The 22,280-nt window shown below is 41.4% G+C and overlaps 1 protein-coding gene across 1 annotated transcript; it reads left to right on the top strand.

Annotated features, from left to right (window-relative positions):
* Positions 1-3,700: 3,700 nt before the first annotated feature.
* Positions 3,701-21,487, top strand: LOC141764603 (polyunsaturated fatty acid lipoxygenase ALOX15B-like). The gene is made up of 16 exons (XM_074629920.1): positions 3,701-3,957; positions 4,376-4,427; positions 4,586-4,763; positions 5,466-5,673; positions 5,826-5,907; positions 6,526-6,648; positions 6,758-6,861; positions 9,616-9,782; positions 10,970-11,113; positions 12,303-12,506; positions 12,715-12,801; positions 12,885-13,054; positions 14,152-14,273; positions 14,413-14,513; positions 20,204-20,374; positions 20,592-21,487. The coding sequence occupies exons 3-16, from the start codon at positions 4,611-4,613 to the stop codon at positions 20,769-20,771; spliced, it is 2,016 nt and encodes a 671-aa protein (XP_074486021.1). The 5' UTR covers positions 3,701-3,957; positions 4,376-4,427; positions 4,586-4,610; the 3' UTR covers positions 20,772-21,487.
* The last annotated feature ends 793 nt before the right edge of the window (positions 21,488-22,280 follow it).

Here is a 22,280-nt window from a genome sequence, read left to right as displayed (position 1 = left end):
TGCCATGAAATTTTAGTACAGTCATTCATGTCACCCTCGAGATGAATTTTAGTGGGCAAATTCAATGAATCCTTGATGGACAGAAAATAGGTGTTATTTTTCCCCCTAACGTTCTGTTAAAGCTATGCAGCTGCCATGATTAAATCCCAATTGTAATACCTGTTGTGATGGAATCTCACTATCACATAAGAGGTTTCATAGTCATATTTCCCAACATTGCGGTAGTGAAACCACCATCTAAGAACAATGGTATTTCTCATGTGTGCCAACTGCGGGAGTTGAGTATTAACTCGAGGAAGCCACACAATGACGTTGGAGGTCGTGCAAGGTGACTTCCTGAAGGGAAGAAAAATAAATATCTTTCTCTTTTTTTCATTTCTTCCTCGTTTGCAGCACACCAGGTCAAGGTGAACAGGTTTTTATCCTGGATGGAGGGATCAACAAGCTGAAGCCCACTGGACTCTCCCTCCCCTCAGATCTGACCCGTATACCTCAGCTGCACACTAACAAAAGGGACAACTGGAAAGACTGTCTATTGTGTTTTACACTTAATTAAACTGGTGCAGAATGACAATGAAAACATTGAAACAATCCACTTCTTAACCCAATTTGATTTAATCACCAAATATACCTGCAGGGCTGTCATTTTATTATTTTCTGTGTCAAAACAAGAAGGATTGAATACATATTTTTTTTCTGGAACAACTGCTATGTGTTGCCAATACCAACATTCCCAGTTAGAGAGGGTGAAAAGTAAAGCTAGACAATGTTTGCCCTTGGGGCCCCCAAATCACTAAATCTGCCCCTGAAAAACACTCCCAGGTCGCAGCTAATCATAGTCAGAAACATCATGGTGAAACACACTTAGCGGAGGTAATTTCTAAATAGGCGTATTTGTCGCTTGCTTTGACATAACCACTGCGATTATAAAGTAGAGCATGGATATAACTAGCGGAGGTATTTTGCTGGCGGTAACGTTATTCGTGTTATAAGTTTATCAAGTCTTACACAGGGGAAATACTGTCTTACTCACAGGGGAAAAACACCGCAGGTCTGTTCGGAACTGTCGGATTGCTTGGCTCCCGGTAGCCTCCAGGTATTGCTGATTGCAGCGTTGTCGGGGCTTGTGCCCGTTTGGAGCGTGTGCATCTTAGGAGTGGGCTGATTGCTTGGCCCCAAGGAAGTGCTGCTTAAAGCAGTGTCGAGAACCGCTTGTTGCTCATTGACTCCAGGGAAGTGATCAAGAGTTTGGTAGCGTTATCCAGCATTCATGTAGCATTAGCAGGCTATATGCAGGATCCGGTAGCAAAAGTGACTGCTGTAGATGACATGTTTTTCTCAGTCCGCAGAGCCCTGAAGCCCTGTTCCACGCTGCTGCACAGAGCGCCATGTGCTTGTTTATTCAAAGTTTATTAATATTGAACGTGTCACATGTCCAAATTACACCAAATTTGGAAAAAAACAAAACATTCCTTTGGTTCACTAGCAATACACCCGCCAAGTGTTATGTAGATCGAATGAGCGCTTCTCGAGATATAACAACAACAAACAGACAGAAAAGACAGACAGATTCCTCGCTTTATAGTTAGATTGGAAATGGTGAGGTAGTTAAACCAGCTATGTGTAGCAAGACTGGTGCGTGCTACTCTGAGAAACATCTTATCTCGTCTTGCATCTACTGGGACGAGAAAAACACATTCTTGCGTCCAGGAAGATCTTGTCACTAACAGACAGGGAGTTTCGAAAGGGGAACAACTTGTTTTGATAAAAGGCCGTGAACCTTTTTATCGACCATCGAGTGTAGGTTTTGACATTATTCAGGAAGAAAATAAACTTTTATTACTGCCTGGGGGAATCTTCTCCCCACTTAAATCAACAAGAACTGTTAACCCTTTCTGACTTCAAAGGAACATTGGTAACTCTTTCCCATTTATCAAAATACCCTCATCTTCAACTATGGACGACCTAGGAACTGTGAAGCTGCGATGGAGCAATATCTCCACCCAGTATCGATCTAGAGTGCGCATTGTATGTTAACCAATAATCAATTTGTTAGAAGTCATCATGTGTTAGACTAAGTATTGACTGCTTTGAGAGAGAATAATCAGACATTCCCTCACCATTAAAGTTCCAATCAGTTGCTTGTGTCATTGAATTTTCATTTCATTCATTCATTCATTAATTACCAGTATTAATTACCGTGTACTCATCACTTAATTCATTCAGTTATCACAATGTATGGTAAATAAATGTTTCACTTTATCACTACGTCGTGGTCTGTGTGTATTTCAGAGCAGAGCTTGGATCAATGAATTCAGAATTTACATTTCAGATTTTGAGACTGATCAATGATCAAAACTTATATTAAAATAGTTTCCTCTATTTTCTATAAAAAGAGGTGGTGTCCCATTTTGTATTTTACGAGTAAAAATATTGAATTAGATATAGAGCTGTTACACACTACATATGTTTTGAGATGGATTTGGAAAGGAAGTGCGGGTGTTTGATTGATAGTTCTTTGCATGCTGTTTGTTCAATGTCTAACCATGACTTCAATGTCTAACCATGGCTTCAATGTCTAACCATGACTTCAATGTTTAACCAATGTCTTACATTTAATGGTGGAAAAGCTGGTTTATCTTTATCAAACAAACTAGTGCTGCATTAAAAACAAATGTTTTTGCATTATCTTCCTGTGGTTTTGCAAGTGCAGTAATTGTTCAAAGAAGTCCAATATTCCATCAACAGAGCGGACTATTGTTACTGAATGGACACTCCCACAAAACTGTATGTATAAGAAGAGAAATCAGTGGGGATTACTTTTATCAAAAGAGCAGTTCTGTCATGGTCTTTGGTTTTTGTTCTTCTGTTTACTGTTTTAGTTTGAAAGTTACTCTTCAGTCCCCTTTTGTCATGTTTGGTATTACTTCCTGTCTTTGTAAGTTTTCCCAGCGCATGGGAGAAGTTTGCCTTCAGTGCTTTCTGTCACAAATCTCCTAGATTTAGTGAACAAGGTCACGGTTTGGATTAAAATAGGGATGTTAAAGTCTGTGTAAAGCAATAATAAATATGCACTCTTGGTTTGTCACACCAAAGATAAATGTGTTACTAACCACCCAGCCAAATTTGAATGATTAAAATCGCCAAGTATATAAAATTAGCTTTCAAAATCATGGAAAAATAAGCAGTATTCTCTGCTCTGAAACTCTGGGGGGCGTGTCCGCTGAAGGCGCTGAAACCACGGCCACAAGCAGGGAAGGTGCATTCCCTCAGTAGCAGCGAGCGAAGAGGGAAGAGCCCAGCGTCGAATCCCCGTCCGACTGGCGGATTGGGGAAATGTGGCGTACGGAAGACCGCTTGCCTGGTGTCACTCGGGGCCTGAGTCCTTCTGATCGAGGCTCAGCCCGTGGACGGTGTGAGGCCGGTAGCGGCCCCCGTCGCCCCTGGGTCCAGTCTTCTCGGAGTCGGGCCGTTAGGGAATGCAGCCCAAAGCGGTAGGCTCAAAGACATTTCGTTGCCCTGGTACTACACACTCTGACACTTTGTCATTTTCCTGGGCTTCTCTTTTGCCTTTCAAATACCAGGTTTCTGAAGACAGGTGGGGTCATGCTAAGGATGGCTCCACTGCGTCATTGAGCCATGGTTTCAGCCCCACCCAAAAAATCCTGACAACCCCACACTCACCGCCGCCACACACACACGGTCTGTCGGACACTCGCCAGGCAGACACACAGCTGACAACCTGCCAGCTAAACTAAATGGTGTGGTGGAGACTTACTGGGAAAGCGGCTGCATGTGTCCACGACACTACACACAGCATCATGGTTGCTACAGTAACTCTCCCGGACGGGTGAACTGGGGACTCAGTTGTCAGTTGTGCTCATATACTGCAGCTGGCGCACCGTTGCATGGGACGCACTAATCTCGTCGGTTAACGGTTAATAATCGGTTAACGAGGTACGGTTATCGGTTAAAAAAAAATTCTAATTTAGCATCCCTAGATTAAAATAAACCCTTTCTGTCAGAGAAGCCCTGAAGGTAAACTTCTCCTGTGTGTGTTTTCCCGACGGCTTTTTCCACACCTGTGTTTCATCTGATAATTTGTCCCTTGTGTCTTTAGTCTTGTTTCCAGTGTACCTGCTTGGTTTTACGTTCCAGCCTTCCTCTTTGTGTTTAGTTGTTTAGTTTTCTTCAGTGTTTCTAGTTTTTGTTGGATTTACTTCCGTTACCTGCCTAAATATAACTATGAGCTTTCTTTTTTGTTAATAAATTATTCATCTGTTCCTGCTGTCTTGTGTCAATGTTTGTCAAATGAACTGGTTGTTCATTAACTTATGGTCATATTATATATAAGATGCTTTATGATTTTTTTCAGTTAGCTACTATTGAACTGGACTGTCTGGATTGAAGTGGACTGTCATAAATCGGTGAGAAAAGACAGATTTTATATATTATTATAATAGCCTACTTTTTTTCCAATGCCATTTCCATTGTGATACCAGTATTCTAAAGGTTTTTTGCACTCAGGCTCATCTAGTGACAGTTAACCTAATAACTGCTGAGAATTATATTCTCTCCCCACCAGGATTCTTCTGCTTTCCAGTGTGAAAATGGTGAATTATGAAGTGACTGTAACCACTGGCAATCTCGACGATGCCACCACTTTTAACAACGTCTTCATCAAGCTGGTGGGCACAGACGGGGAGAGTAAACGCAAGACGCTCACAGGCTTGAAAGGAACTTCCTCCTTTGTCAGAGGAGCAGTAAGTCTGAAATATCCCTCTCTATGTAGGAGTAATACTCATACTTTTATCTTATGTCTTTTTCTTAACTAATTTCTGACTGTATTATTGTAATTATTATATTATTATCATTTGAAAGGTGCTAAATAAATTAAAGGTATTATTGTTATTATTATTATTATCATGCATAGAGTATAAGTGTTCCATTAAACTACTGTGATAGAACCTGATATTTCAGTCCATTTGCAGCATAACACACCCTTGATAGCATCCATATCAGAGCAGTTCTCCTTGGAATCAGAAAGTCCCTTCAGTTGCAGCTCAACCAGCTTAGAAAATAACAGCATAGACTTGAATATGATGCCTTGAATCACTTTGATAGGCAGCTACATAGTTACATAGATATGAGTATAACACTCCTCCTCACCTTTGCCTATATGAGATTATACATTAAATATCAATTTAGAGAAGCTGATGTAAACTTTCGTCAACTCAGACTCATATGTGTAGTAACAGGATATGTGCTGCTCTGCAACTCTTAAACCTACGTTCACAAATGTCACCAAAGCAAAGACAAATCCCCATAATGAGCTTAAAAAAAGGTGTTTTATTTTCTTTTTTTTTTATTAAATTTTATTTTGTCCAGCTCAGTTCTTGGTTATCTAATACACTCTATCTTCATCTCTTGTAAATGTTTTCAAACACTTTCTATCATTACTCCAGGTGTCTAGTTTTATCGTGTCCTGCCCTGTCTCCATTGGAAAGCTGGTCCTGATAGAGCTAAACAAAAAACAGCGTCTCCTACGGTTCCATGAAGACTCTTGGTTTCCGGCCAAGGTGGTAGTGAAATCCCCTGAAGGAGACACCTACAACTTTCCCATCTACCGCTGGAAGAATGACAGCAAGGTGCACCACTTCAGAGAGGCAACAGGTTTGTGGAAACTAGCTTGTTGTTGTTCACTGACCTCAGAGCACATAAAAGAAAGACAAGTTCTGCAAGCTGGTCTATAAGGAGGCTGGAGTAAATTCAACACAACCGTATATATCAACAATTTTACACCTTGTTTTGGTTCTTTCTTCAAGCTCTGAGATTCTTTGAAGACAACCATCATCTTTGCAAGAAAAGTCGGCAGCAGGAGCTGAAGCAGCGACTGAAAGACTATCGGTGAGAGCTCAGAGCTTATACACATTTTGACTTTATGCACCCCAAAACTAACATGTATCCAAATTCCCTCTACCTTTGGTTGAATATATTTATGATATAAATTGATAAATTAACCACAATGTGACGTTGAAATGGGGCGGCAGGTGGTGCAATGGTTATGGCATGTTCTCCGCGTGTTAGCGTGGGTTTTCTCCGGCTTCTCCGGCTTCCTCCCACACTCCAAAGACATACAGGTTAGGTTAATTGTTGACTCTAAATTGCCCGTAGGTGTGAATGCAAGCGTGAATGGTTGTCTGTCTCTGTGTGTCAGCCCTGTGATGGTCTGGCGACCTGTCCAGGGTGTACTCCGCCTTCGCCCAATGTCAGCTGGGACCAGCTCCAGCCCCCCCCCGCGACCCTAAATAGGATAAGCGGTTACAGATCATGGATGGATGGATGGATGACGTTGAAATGTTTTATACTATAACATATGTTGCAAAATTGCAATACTGAATACATGAATATATATCAATTGTATTATGCCTGCATACTCTAAATGAAAGCTACAGATCCATGTACACAGGTATCTAGACTTCCTCATGAAAAACTTCCTCATCTGCTTGCCTCTATTTTTCCCAGCTGGTATGTGTACGAAGAGGGAATACCTCACTGCATGAAGGCAGAAAACATTTGTTCTCTGCCTAGTGAGGTCCGTTTCTCCTTCACCAAGATGAGCGAGTTTGTCTTCACTCTAACCACAGGGTAAAGTCCTCAAATTCTGTCAGATTATCTATGTAACTACAGTATGTACCTGCCTATCAAAACAATTCAAGGCATCATAATAAAGTTACTCTTTGCTTTTGTTTTCTAGGGTGATTGAGCTGAAATTGAAGGGACTGGAGCATTCCAAGGAGAACTGGTCTGATATTGATGCTATCAAGGGGGTGTTCTGCTCCAGACATACTGAAATATCAGGTATTATATGTTTGGTATGGTATGATCAGGGACCCCGGCCCGGATCCAAGTAAACTTGACCCCAATGCCCAGGTTATTTGATCCGTGTCAACACTGTGTAACGTACTCAGGCACGGTTTGTTGATTCCTGCCCCCACCTCCCTTTTCCGCTGGGTTCAGCACCTCAACTGGATTGGCCAGTGGTTGTGCTGTATCCAAAGTCACTTTTTTTTACATTCAAGATTTGATTGAGGTTTTCAAATGAAACTTTGAATGTCTGTTATGCTAGACCGCCCTGTTAATACAGTATGGAGACATATTGATTTCAGCTGCATTTAATATACGATTCGGTAATTGAAAAATGTGATTAATGATTTCAAATGGCACTTATACACAATGATTAACCTTATATATTTAATTGTGAGTTGTTGAATTCTGAGTGTTTTCTTAACGTCAACTATACTAAATTTAAACTTCCTTTTAAACATCAGGGGAAATTAGAGATTAGGAACATCCCTGCTCCAAAATAATATAAAATATAGACAATAGTAGGCATGCATAATGCAAAGGACGAATCGCATGCTGTCACCACCACAACCACCGCAGAACTGGACTCTACTGTCCCATGGCTGGATGACGCCGCCAAGGCTGCAGTCCACTGGACCCAGCTGGGGGCTAAGCCCAAGGCACTGGTTAGCTCCACTCCAACTCAAAAACTCCCCTGTCTTCCCTATTTACGTCTGGCCCTCAAGCTGACCAACAGATTTTCCATGCTGGATGAGCGGGACGTCTCGCCAGTTGCCGCATCCCCCTTTCGTCTCCGAAGTCTGATGACCCCTTGTTACCACCTCCATTCTCCACGGCGGCGTCCAAGCCGTCCGTCTCTCTGGTTGACCGTTGCTCCCAACGACTCCCCTACATGACCCGGCTGCAGTCCACCCCTCACGTTGTAACCAGCTGTCCAGCAGGGAGCCCTTTTGTTGGGAAGAACGCTTCCCCCTTGCTGCGGCAGTCCATCCTCGGACGATGAATGCAGCATATATTGTGGATGCTTAGTGTGTTCTGTTTTGTTCCGACAGAGCCCAGCCTTCACCCCCACGACCGCTTTTCCCCAACCCTGATTTTCGGGGATTCCATAACCAGGAATGTGCGTTTCTTTAACGCAGTGACACACTCTTTCTAAAATAACTCCAGGGTTTACTGCCATCACTACCGTCCTCCATTATGCGAGTAATATAGTCTACGTGATCAAAGAGTCCAGGATCCGTTCTTCATCTATGATCAGGTTAGGGACGCTAATTTTGAATTTTTTTTCTAACTGATTACCGACCCGCTTTAACTGATTATTAACCGTTAACCGACAAGATTAGTGCTTCGCATGCAGCGGTGCTATTTTTAGTGCCTAACAAGTCGCCCAGCTGCAACGAAAAGCCGATGCAGGTTAAATCCATCATTTGTCAGCAGCTGCAGTGTATGAGCAAAACAGACAACTGAGTCCCCAGTTCACCCGTCCGGGAGAGTTACTGTAGCAGCCATGACGCTGCGTGTATTGTCCCAGTAAGTCTCCACCACATCATTTAGTTAAGCTACAAGGTTGTCAACTGTGTGTCTGCCTGGAGTAACATTACTCTGTCAGCACGGCCGTAATGTTACAGAGTGTCCGACAGACTGTGTGTGTTTATGTGCTACGTTAGCAGCTGTAACTTTGCTGGTGGCTTCGTGCTCCCCGTTGTCACACACATACGGTCTGTCAGCACAGTGTAACGTTAACAAGTGTCCTACAGACCGTGAGTGTGGGGTTGTTGGTGGCGTTATAGCTGGGAACGTAGCTGTAGCAGTGTGTGTACAGTTTATTTGTCGGTGAATAAATGCTACAACTCCTCCAAGCCAAGCTTCCGTATGGTGGACAGGTGGAGGCAACTGTCGCATCCAGATGGTGAGGTGAGTGGAGGCATGACTTATGATGAAGTCAGAAGAGGCGATATGGGTCCAGTTTGACTGAGATTTCGGCAGGTTCAGTGAAACAGTCTTGGTGGCATGGGATCCCGGTAACTGGCGTCCTTGTGGGACGTCAGGGCAGTCTGGTTGAAGATCGCTTAAAAGGTGCACAATCTGCTCGATGTCAGCAGTGCTGATTAACCAAACTTGAAGCAATAAAAACGATTAAGATCAGATTCAAAACATGGGTTTAAAATGACGAGAAAACAAAAATAATAATAACCAAGATGATCTCAGTAGAAGGACAGAGTGGCTGAAGAAATGCGCATAGAGGCAACGTTGAACAGAAGCTTGCGCGCAATGCATCCTGGTACATGTAGGCACTGCCGGCACGGCTCCTCAAGCAGGAGAAATCAGCTTTCTAGGGCAATATAGCACACACAGAGGAATTAATTGTTTCAGTTGATTACATTTACCATCAACACTGATTGGACAACCACAAAAAAGTGCCAAATTTTCCCTTTAATGTTGAAGGTGGGCAAGAGTCAACATCAAGCTCTCTGAATTCTGTTTTAATGTGCTGAAACACAACTATTTTATTATAAAAGTACTTATGAAATTCTTCACATTTCTCTGGGGAGGATTCAACTGTAATTGTAGGCTTTGCTCACGAGAAAACTAGTAATTATAGAACTCTGGCTTTGAAACAACCAGAAACAGTGTCCAATCTGTGTCTGTGACTCTAAATTTTGTGCATACAGTTAATCTGATGGCAGAGTAACATTTTCTAACCCAAAGCTTGAAACAAAATGAAGTTCAACTCTGTTCTTTCTCCAGACAAAGTCCACAAACATTGGAAGGAGGACGCTTTTTTCGGCTACCAGTTTCTAAATGGTGTCAACCCCATGATGATCCGACGTTGTTCAGCTCTGCCCAAGAACTTCCCTGCCACTGACGACATGGTCTCCCTCTGTGGTCTGTGTAGCCTGGCAGATGAAATGAAGGTGATCGTCTTGACCTTTAGTTATTATAGTTTTGACCCATGACATGCTAAATTTGGAATCACATATTGCACTTAGTGTATATTATCTATATTGTATGCATGAGTCAAATCTACGGAACCCCCTAGACCTCTGGGAGAACATTTTATTAACTTGTTCCTTCAAGTTAGTAACTCCTTCCCTCAAATTAGTACAGTAACTCGAGGGAACGAGTTACCTGATAGTGCACTTCCTCCAATCATTCCTGATAGTCATTTCATTGACTTCGATAAAGTTGGAAAGATATTGACAGATCCAAACTTCCTGGATCAATAACTCATAACCGAAACGTTGTTAAAACACAAACAACGGCTCTTTCTAACCATAGTAAGGTAGATAACGAGCTACAACCTCATTTTAATCAAAACGTTCCTCCGAGCTGGACACATAACGTTGGTCTCTATGCGCAGCTGGCTGTGAGACGAGTGGTCAGGGTCCGACTACAAAGGCAACGCCGAAAAGAGATGTTATAAAATATTCAATAACTTCACTTTGAGAAAGTGTAGTGACACCAAAATGTCTTAATTAGTTTAATAAGTATAATCAGGAAGAGACCAGTGATGTGTGAAGTGATTTTGATGGTACTACACTGTATTATACTGAAGTTATTGAATATTTCTCCCATTCAAAATTCAAAAGAATTATGCAAAATCATATTTTTTCAATCTAAATGTTGTAGTACAACCATGAGGAGATCATTGATGTTTGAAGTAATTTTGGTGGTACTACACTGTATAACAGTGAAACTATTGAATATTTTTGTAGCATCTCTTTTCTGCGTTGCACTTTGTAGACGGTCCCTGACCACTCGTCTCACAGCCGGCTGCGCATAGAGACCAACGTCGTGTGCTGATTAAAATGAGGTTGTAGCTCGTTGTCTACCTTACTATGGTTAGAAAGAGCCGTCATTTGTGTTTTAACAACGTTTCGGTTATGAGTTATTGATCCAGGAAGTTTGACTCTGTCAATATCTTTCCAACTTTACCGAAGTCAATGACTTGACTGTCAGGAATGATTGGAGGAAGTATACTATGATGTAACTCGTACCCTTGAGTTACTAACTTGAGGGAACGAGTTAATACAATTTTCTCCTAAGGATCTGGGGGGGCTCCGTACAAATCATTTCTCATCCTCACTCAAATTTAAAACAGATGGGCAACATATTCCTGTGTGACTACAAGAATTTGGATGGACTGACACCAAACACCATCAATGGGAAAAAGCAGTACTTGATGGCTCCCCTGGTCCTGCTCCACAAAACACCTGACGATAAGCTGATGCCGATTGCTATTCAGGTGAGATTAGCACTCAAATATAGCTAATAGTAAAGATAAGAGTATGAGTTAAGGCAACCACCATTCAAACCGTAAAATGTAGGTTCCCCTGCGACAGGAAGCATCAACCTTGCCGAAAGTGTTCTTTAAGCAAGACACAGGGTTCTTTACAAGTAGCAGCTACCATGGCTAGTGGGCTTATCGTAGTAGTCAGTGTTACACGGTGGTGGGGCACACAGCGTCGTTTTGCTTTTTTTTTACAGAAATAAAACCTATTTAGTTCATTTTGGCATATCAGCAGCATGTTATCAATAGGTAGTCGGACGACGGACACTATAAACTGAAAGTAAATGCATCGTCTCCATATAGAGTCTCAGCTCAGAGTAGCAGGTGTCAGATTTCACACACACGGGACAAGAGAGAGTTGACAAACCAAGTGATGGCGGAGGATTTGATTTCGAAGCAAAAAGCAAACGCGCCTATTTGGTAATATTTCATATTTAAACCCAATGCTATAAGGGAACCATAACGTTAATGAGGTAATTGCTGCGAGGAGGACGGAGCGGTCACAGCCGGTGTGCATGGCGCAGCGGTGCCAGCTAGACCCCTGCAGCTCTGCAGCTAAAACTCTACCGGAGAGGCCAGACACACAGCCATCCGACTGTAAAGATCAAAGTAAACGCGCTAAACATATTGACCATCATCTTTTCTTGAAAAATGTCCGGTGTCATCGGTAACACCGGTGTTGTCACGAGTTTATTAACCGGTGGGAAATTTTCCTCACCGTCGCTTCCCTAATATATAGTATGCAGATGGCAGCTATGAAGTCTCTCTGCTAGCAAAAACAGTTTATTTCTTCCTGCCTGAGCCCGAGCCATGTAAAAAAAAAAAGTTCCTCCCATAGCTATATCCACGTTTGACAGGCAGTTGAGTCTGAGGCAAATAAGTCAAGTCAACTTTATTTACAAGCATGGATGTCTGTAAGACTGAGGAAAGTAAAGCTTCTGTTCTCAAGTTGACCCTGTGTTCTGACCTGGGATTCGATGAAAATATTAATTTCTAACTGAAAAGTAGCTAACTGAAAAGCAGATGAAATCTATAGTAAATAGGAAAATACAACAATTACAGAAAAGTATTTAACATAATTGACCAGTACTGGTAATGAATTGAATGGATTGAATGAACCACATCCTCCTTCCTTCTCCTGCAGCTGAAACAGACTCCAGCAGATGACAACCCCATCTTCTATCCTACTGATTCTGAGTACGACTGGTTGACGGCCAAGATTTTTGTGAGAGGAGCAGATTTCAACGAGCATCAACTCAATGCTCACCTGCTGCGCACTCATCTGCTGGCTGAAGTCTTTGCAGTGTCACTGCTGCGCAATGTGCCGATGGTGCATCCCCTGTACAAGGTAACTGAAATGGAGAATACTGAACTAACTGTAGTTGTAGTTTTTCAACTTGGTGATTTTTGTATCTTCCAAAGTTGATGAATCATAATGTTTTAGTGTGTATATATTTTCAAGTATTTCACACTGCTGAATGGTTTAAGCAGCGTCAAGATTTCTGATTTTGTTAACATGTAATAGTGTCACTAACAGAGTTCCCTCTTTCCCTCAGCTCCTCGTACCTCACACTCGCTACACGCTGCAGATCAACTACTTGGCTCGAGATCGTCTAATATCTAAGACTGGATTTTTCAAAAGAGTATGAAAAGACCAACACACTCACGTAGCTACAGTATCTGGCTCTAACTATAGCCTATTCTTACATATTTGACTGTTCCTTAGTTTGCAGCTTCTGGTGGAGATACTATGAAGGAACTCCTGAAGAGATCACTGGCCTCACTGACCTACAGCTCCGTCTGCATACCAGAGGACATTGCTGAGAGAGGGCTGGAGGCTGTGCCAAACTTCTACTACAGGGATGATGGACTCAAGCTTTGGGATATCATCCACAGGTAGTACAGGTGTCCTGATATTGGAAAATAATAAATCCTGCCCTCTCTACCAGCTAGCTTTTTTCCTCTTATAACACAGTTGATTTTCTCACAAAGGATCTATTTCATCATGGCCACTGTTTACCAAGAAACAGTTGCAGCATGTAACCCCCTTCGTAAAACTACAAATTGTTGTTTTTACATTTGTTTTTGTGTATTGCTTAAACACAAGAGATCAAATTAATTTGTGAAATTTAGAGGTGCTGGTATAGGCATATATTTGAACTTTGAAGCAAGCCCTGCTGTTTCCCCTTGCTTCCAGTCTTTATTCTAAGCTGAGCTAATTGCCACCCAGTTGTAGCTCCATAACGCATAAATATGAAAGTTGTATCAATCTTCTCATCTAATTCTCAACAAGAAAGCGAATAGGCATGTTTCCAAAAATGTCAAATTATTCCTTTAAAAGGTACTAAACGCGAGATTGGAAGCATTATATTGCCTCTGCACGGCTCTCAACATGGCGACGACTGAGCCGGCGGCTCGCAGCTAACGGTGCTAACAGTGAAAACAACGACAACAGTGCTGACAACAGAGCTAACAGTGTTAACCTAGGGGGAACCAGAGGGTGGGTGCTATGCTTCCGCGACGGTACCATTGGAAGGGACGGCTTTATCAGCTGTAACCGCCGTATGAGAGCAGTGCAGAGCATCGGCCGTGAGCTAGCCAGTGGGGCACCCTCACATGCACATACATGCACAAAAAGGCAAGCATAGCCGGCCGGCTATGTAAAAAAAGCACAGAGAAACGTGGATTATAACACACACAGAGGGAGAGTGACTTCATTCTCTGCTCAGGTATATTACTCCTCTATATCTTTACATAGTAAATAGTTGTTTGCTGCTATATTAATTTTCTGAATATTGAATTTAGTACCTTTAAAGTTGTATGAGTCACTGCCAAATAGTGCACCAAATTCTTAATAAGAACAAAACTGATCATTCTAAAGAGATGGCCATTAAATTGTCTAGAAAAGAGTGTCTTACTACTGAAGAGTGTGTATGAAATATGTATATTTCAAGTAATATGTGTTTTACAGAACTTGTCCAAATTTCTGAAAGATTTGTGCAGGGAGTGCTCAGCTTCTACTACAAGAATGACGCTGAGGTCCAGAAAGACTCTGAACTACAGAAGTGGATTTTGGACATTTTTGAACATGGATTCCTTTCCCATGAAAGCACAGGTGGGCTTTAAAATAAAGCGCAGTCTTAATGATGATAATTCTGTGCGCATTTATGTACCATTATATTATCATAACGCAGTCTTTAATTTAGTCATCTAGACATCTTTAAGTAATGCAGTTTATTCCTTCTAATTCTCAGGAATTCCTCAGAGCTTCACCACCGTGGCTGAGTTGGTCAAGTTTGTCACCATGGTGATCTTCACTTGCTCAGGACAGCACTCAGCTGTGAACACTGGACAGGTAATGCCTTTTAATTTATCCAGATTATCAATTAGAATGTTGCTTTATTTTTAGATTGGGTTAATGAGGTTTTGCAGTTTTTTTCTGGATGACGTAAACAAGGGTCTACAGCCATGTTAGCAGGTCGGTGAGGCTAGTGTCTAGAAGGGAACCCGCAAACTGGGGAAACTCTAACAATTCTCATTAATATTCTGCGGGTCGTATGTGGCCCGCGGGCCGCCAGTTGCCGATCACTGATATACATACTTCCACTAACTCAGATTATGGAAAACAACAAAATAAGTTACTATAATGGCTGCACGGTGATGTAGTGGTTAGCACTGTCGCCTTACAGCAAGAGTGTTGCAGGTTCAAACCCAGCTTGGGGCCCTTCTGTGTGGAGTTTGCATGTTCTCCCTGTGTTAGCGTGGGTTTTCTGCAGGTTCTTTGGCTTCTTCCCACAGTCCGAAGACATGCAGGTTAGGTTAATTGTTAGTCTGGTGACATGTCAGGGGTGTACCCCCCCTTCGCCCAATGTCAGCTGGGATCGGGATACTATAATTATGCAGATGACACACATATTTACATAACAACATCACCAGGGTCCAATACAAGCCCTGAGTAATTGCATTGAACAAATCAACGATTGGATGGGCCAGAATTTTCTTCAAGTAAACAAAGTAAAAACTGAGGTAGTTGTTTTTGGAGCCAAGGAGGAACGATTAAAAGTCAGTGCTTAACTTCAATCGGCAATGTTAAAAGCCACAAACCAAGCCAGAAATCTTGGTGTACTCATGGACTCAGACCTTAATTTCAACAGTCACATTAAGACAATTACAAAATCAGCCTACTATCACTTTAAGAAAATATATCAAGGATTAAAGGACTTGCGTCTCAGCAGGATCTGGAAAAACTTGTCCATGCGCGCAGACTCGACCACTGTAAAAGTGTCTTTACAGGTCTACCTAAAAATGTATTAGACAGCTGCAGCGGATTCAGAACACTGCTGCTCGAGTCCTCACTAAGACCAAGAAAGTAGATCATATCACTCCAGTTATGAGGTCTTTACACTGGCTTCCTGTCTGTCAATGAATTGATTTCAAACTACTACTGTTGATTTATAAAGAACTGAATGGTTTAGGGCCAAAATACATGTCTGATCTTCTTCTGCATTATGAACCAGACCTCTCAGGTCATCTAGGACAGGTCTGCTTTCTGTCCCCAGAATCAAAACTAAACATGGAGAAGTAGCGGCAGTTTTTATGCTCCATATATCTGGAACAAACTCTCAGAAAACTGTAGGTCAACTCTTACTTCTTTTAAAGGTATAACATGTAACAGTTGTCATTTGCTGATTGTAACAGCATTCAAAGTTGGCCCCTCCTCCTCGGCTCAATGATTGAGCGAGGGAGATAAAGAGAACAACAATGGTTGAGTGAGCTATAGAGTGAATGAAGAGAGGGAGCGGCGTTAGTGAAAACAAAGCAGTGAATCAGAGAAGCAGACGCCCAGAAACGTCCCTAACACAGCAAAATAATAAGAAAAGTGACAATACAGGCAGTGGGCAGGGTCTCTGCAGATACCGACACCACCACACACTTTTAGTAGGTCAGAAGTGATGATTGAGAGGGATTTTCTTTTGTATCAGTCTATACATTGTGTTTTAGAAAATTCCTGCATCTCAGCCTTTCAGCCTTTCAGCCTGCAATTCAGCCTTTAAATCGAGGCTGAAGACTTTTCTGTCTGCCTCTGCTTTTTATCAAATCACCTCTTACACTGCACTGTAATTTTTATTCTCTACCTGTTTTATTATATTTAGCTTGTTTTATTTTTGATACTCTTGGATTTTTAATGACTGTTTTTATTTGTATTTAAATGTCCTTTTATAATGTGTGTCTATTGCACTTTGTCTCAATGCTTTTGATGTTTTTCTGTAAAGCACTTTGAATTGCTTTTTTGCGGAAATGTGCTGTATGATTAAACTTGCCATGCCTTGCATTGCCTTGATGGAGCAGCTACACTGTTAGCATAGCGTAGCCCTGATCGATCCAAACCACAGAAACGTGGGCTGATGGACACTTGCTATCGTTACGCCAGGCAGACAGAGCAGCCAGGCAGACACACTGCTGACAACCTCGCAGCTCAAATAAATGATGTGGTGGAGACTTACTGGGACAATACACGCAGCGTCATGCCTGCTACAGTAACTCTCCCGGATGGGAGACTCAGTTGTCTGTTTTGCGCTCATACACTGCAGTTGGTGATAAATGATGGATTTAACCTGTTTGTGCATCGGCTTTTCGTTGAAGCTGGGCGGCTTGTTAGGCACTGAAAATAGCACCGCTGCATGCAACGCACTGATGTTGTCAGTTAACGGTTAATAATCGGTTAACGAGGGTCGGTTATCGGTTAGAAATTTTTTTTTAAAATTAGCATCTCAAGTCAACTCAAGTCAGATAGAATAAATAGTGGCAGAGTATGACCATATAAATACAAATACACAGGGACAGTACAGTGCATAGTGACCAGACATGTTGAATACATGATCAACATCTCTACCATCACAATTTTCATCGTCAGCAGCATAGACATTATAGTCCACATCATCATCATCATCATCATCATCATCATCATCATCATCATATCATCAACTACACTACACACTTTGCTAAGTGAGTAGCCTTTGGACTCACTGCCTCCTCCCTTGGCCTGTATTCAGAAGCGAAATGGCTGTGGGTATGAACGAGCGCTTGTACCTGTTACTTTGGAATATAATGCAATCTTATATGTATTTTGTATATAGTTCCCTTTGTTAACATCTTATTTTGAAAACCGGACATAGTCACACGTTTATACTTCCGCTAACTTTGCCAAGTCTGTCTTTAGCACTCCCATCAGCTCCGTTCTTTTTATACATTCATAGTCAGCTCCATCGGGGCCGTTTAAATGCATTTAACATAAATGTCAGTAAAAGGGTGTTCTACAGTTGTAGTGTCGGCTGATTTGATCGAATGTTACCGCAATACGATAACGTTTCCTGTCCATGACAGAGTTAGCATGCAGCTTTAGCCATGATGTCTAGCTCTGCTTTTCCTGGCAATGTGTGAAACCCAAAGTGTTTTTGGAGACATTTCTGGAGACAGAACAAATGTTGCTGGCCCTTCTTAAACAACATCTCAGTATTACAGTCATAATTCAGCTTGTTATCAAGAAAAATCCCATGGTACTTGTAGTTGTCTACAGAGTCTACCACCTGTCCTCTGAGGGGTTGAGGGTTGATGCCTAAAATCAATACTCATGTCCTTAGCTTTCGTTATATTTAGTTGAAGGTATGCACTCTCACACCACTGTACAAATTAATCAACGACAGGACCATGGCTGTTTTCATTGGACTGACTATGACAGAGCAAAATTAAAAAATAATCTGACGTGCCAGCTGCGGCAGTCTTCAGTATACAGAATATAGAGGAACGGAGAAAGTACACAGCCCCGAGGGAACTTCACTCTCTGTGTTATGTTTGTTAAGAAATCTATGATCCAGCCCACAATATTAAAATCTAAGCCAAAATTATGAATAAGCTTGTCTATTAAAATGTGGGGTTTGTTGTTAAATGTTAAAAGCAGACAAGAAATGCACAAATAGCTGCCTGGCATGTGTTTTACTGCCTTCAAGATGTTTAAAAACAAGGTTAAGCAGTGTGGTGGTAGCGTCTTCTACCCCTCGACCAGCCCTCTATGCAAACTGCAATAGGTCAAGATGGTGTTCAGTGTTGGTGAGAAGTCGTCTTTTTAACAGTTTTTCAAAGGGTTTCATGACTAGAGAAGTCAGAGCAAAAGGCCTAAAATCATTAAAAACCTTGGGATGATTGTATTTTTGTCCACCAGGATAACTATGGACTGCTTCCAGTTTATCGGCACCCTCTGCTGGTTGACTGACAATTGAAAAATGTAGTGGAAGATGGGGGCCAATTGTTCTGAATAGGAGGAGATCAGACGGCTACTTATGTTGTCAGGCCCTGCGCTTTTTCTAGCCTTGCTGTGTTTCAAAGAGTAGGCCACAGAGCAAACATCGAAGGGGGTGGGACCATTGCATGATAGTTTGTTTTTCAGTTCTAAAATTTCAATACTAAAATCAAGGCTGCCAAACCTAAGTTAAAACTCATTAAACTCCTGTGCCAGCTGTTTTTCGGATTTTAAATCATCAAGAACCACGTTAGAGTCACTCATGTTATTTGACCCAACAATAGTTTTTAGACCATCCCAGGAAGAACCCAAATGACTGTTGCAAAGGTCTCCTAATTTTACTTTTATCTTCTTTTTTAGCAAGTTCAGTTCTGAAAGATTGCCCTTTCGAAACGCCCTTCTGTTTTTGTTCAATAAAAGTCTCAGTGATTTTGACACCCATGGCTTGCTGTTTGGGTATACTTTCAGAGACTTATTAAGGATTATATTATCTTCAACGTCAAATAGCAGCTGACAATATCAGTACAGGACTCCTTAAACATGTCCCAGTCTGTGCAGTTGTAACAGTCCTGCAGGCTCAGAACAGAATAACTAGTCTAGTTCTTGGTCTGTTTCATAAGGACTTTGCCCTTTCTCAAAGATGTGCAACACAGGGATGAGCTAACCTCGCATGGCAGCTGGATTCTCGCGATGTCACGAGATCACATGAGTCAAATGTCACACGAAAATCAAATAGAGTGCTACAGGAATGAGTCCTAAAACCCGAAAATGAGTTAGCATTTTAGCACTTCCGGTTCCCTCGTCTGGAAGTCAATGGGTTTTTTGAATGGGTTTTTATTTAGATGCCTGAAATAAGGTCTGTGGTTAAAGGGACTCAATGTAAGATTCCGAAATTGCTTGTTAACAGCGACACCTATGGCTGTTAAGTCAATGACAGTCAGAGTCCTGTTGCTCGCGCTTGTGCTCACTCTATATTTCACATGCTTGGCAGTAATGTTAGCTTTGCAAATGAAGGTCTCTCCATGAATCGAAGGCCCGGCCGATGTTGATACAAGTGTTAACTTTTCCTGCTTCAGACTCCCGATCGCAGCCAGAAGGCACAGGGGAGACCGGAGTTTTGGTTGGAGATGATAACATTACACGCTCTGGAGCCCTGTCACTTCACTCAGCGGCAGGAAACAAGACACAGGAAACCTCTTTCGGTTATTAGGGGCTGCAGCATTTATTTCTGCACAAACTTCCACTGTACATTTACAGCCTCGTTGTGTATACTCGGGCTCATTCTCAGAAGTGAATTTAGTGATGAAATTACTAAAACGAGCCATTTTTGGCTGCTGCTGTTGTGACCATAGCCTGTACCGTTCCAGCGATTTGCATTGTGGGATACAGTAGGCGAGGTAGACTGGCCCGATACATAATGGAGTTTTTTTCCAAATCAGTATGACATCCAGGTATTTTTGGCATACTGTAGATTTTTGCTTTTGTTTGCATACTACATGCTACATTTTGGCCAAATCAGTACGTACTACTAGTATAGTATGACGTTTTGATTACAGCCTATCAAGTCTCGAAGCTATGTTTCCGTGATCGCGTATGAGGTCATTTGCACCTAAGCCCTCTAAAAACTAGGACAACCCTGCAATAGTTGTTGAAATACTTCAGTGTGGACCAAAGTAGTGGAGCATCAGACCTTCATTATGAAATGGCGTGGCTTCAAAGAGTATTAATCAATCATTCATTCGTTGCAGTATGACTATGGCGGCTGGATGCCCAACGCTCCCACCACCCTGCGACTTCCTCCACCAACCACAAAGGGGACAACAAGCGAAGCCACGATGCTGAAGACATTGCCTAACATGGGCACGACCGCTAATGGAATGGCTGTCATGTGGCTACTCAGCAAGCAGTCCTCTGACTTTGTAAGTGCCCAAAACCTCATGAAAATGAATTTACATATATCCCATTTATGTTCAAGTTGTGTAAAGTAGGTAAATATGTCATTAGAGCAAGAATACTCTTGTTGAGCCACTGAAAAATAATCCTACAACTATACATTATTTTGCCAATAGTCTGTTTGTTAAACATTTAAATGTTAGCGGAATTTTTTTTTTTTAAATGTGTCATTGATGTCATCAGGTCCCTCTTGGCCAGTACTACGAGCACCATTTCAGTGAGGAGATTCCCTGCCAGCTGATAAGGGCTTTTCAAGGAGAGCTTGAAGTGTTAAGTGCACACATCAAAATCAGAAACAAGAATCTGGAGTTCCCATACAGATACATGGATCCAGAGGAGGTAGAAAATAGTGTGGCCATCTGAATGTCAGAAGGTGTGACCTCCTCAGCTGTTGGCCAAATCCAGCTTCACATTAACAAAAGTGAGAAACTGCAGAAGAACTACATGTTTTAACTTATACGTTAGTGGAATTAACCTACTGCATGGGATCGTTGAATGCTTGTCTGATTTTTATACAGTCTGACTGATTTAACTGTGTTGAAAATGTACTGTTTTAAATCATAATTCACATCTTAAGTCTTCTTCTTAGTTTGTCAATGAATATACAGGGCATCTTATCAAAATAAATTACTGTGGGAAAATTACTATTTTGCATTATGGTTGTAACACTTTAGAAGTAAACTGTGCCTTGTGACGTCATTATGAAGTATAAATCATTTTGGGGACCTATGTTTTGCTAAATTTACTATATGCTGTGTAATGTATCTATACTGTATGTTAAAAAAATAGGCAACAACTGAAAGTAAGATGAAACCTCTGAGTGAACTGTGTGTCTGTGAGAAAGTACTTATCACAATATGCTTAATTTTGTAGAAGAAAGGAGGTTCCGATAATATAGATTTAACAAGATATTGCTTCAATGGTCCTGTGTTGCATGAGGGAGTTGTTTCTGTCTGTCCTTAGACTTGTTTTTCTCTCTATAGAAAAACTCTTAGCCTCAGAGAGAAACTGCACTTTCATCTCTGAGGTGTGATCCTCAAATGCCGCATGTAATAAAGACTTGATTCATAGCATCAAAACTGGTGATCGTGAACTTTACCTTAAGTAGAAACAAGTGTCTGTGTGTGTCCATCATACTGTCAACTGCTGTTCAGGATCAGCTGGTTTGTAATTGGTCAGGTTCTTTTTCATGGGAGTTTTAAACATATTTAGTTTTAATAAACTGGGCTTCTGACATCAGAAATAGCTTGAAGTGATTCTGCAGCATCAGTATCAACTTGTGAAACTCTTTCACTTTCTTTTATTAGGAATGACTGAATCGTCTTTGCTCGAAAGCTGCACTTGATTCTGGATTTAATGTGCATCGGAAGACATACGATTTAGTGCGCAACGTTTCTGCGTGCAAGGGGTTTTTGGTTTAGGTGCGGGATTTAAAACATTTTAAGAATTAAAATTAAAAAGAAATTAGGACTTATGTCTTTCAATAGCACATAGACAATTAAGTTTAGTTTTCTGCAGTGATCAGTCTGCTGGTCACAGAGAGGAAGAAAAACAAATGAAAACCTGATAGATAAACACAACAAATGTACTTGTATTATCCAGATCATATAAATATTTAAATTCCTAAAACTTAAATAGAAAAATAAAGTTTCAAATCTGTGCTTAGATGATTTCCCATTGAAGTGAAGTATTGGCAGATCATCAAGAATAGATGTGGAAGATGAAAAAAACTTTGAAACTGCCATTAAATAATTTGCAGTGAAGTAGAAAAACCTCTGAAATGTTACATTTGATGTAGTGATGACAGGCAGAGCAGATGAGGAGATAACAGACTTCATGGACAAAGACCAGTTAGGCTTCATAAACCTTGTC

This window comes from Sebastes fasciatus, chromosome 3 (genome assembly GCF_043250625.1).
Source record: "Sebastes fasciatus isolate fSebFas1 chromosome 3, fSebFas1.pri, whole genome shotgun sequence".
Classification (NCBI taxonomy): Eukaryota; Metazoa; Chordata; class Actinopteri; order Perciformes; family Sebastidae; genus Sebastes; species Sebastes fasciatus.
Note: the sequence above shows the minus strand (reverse complement) of the source record. Positions and strands in the feature narration are given on the sequence as shown.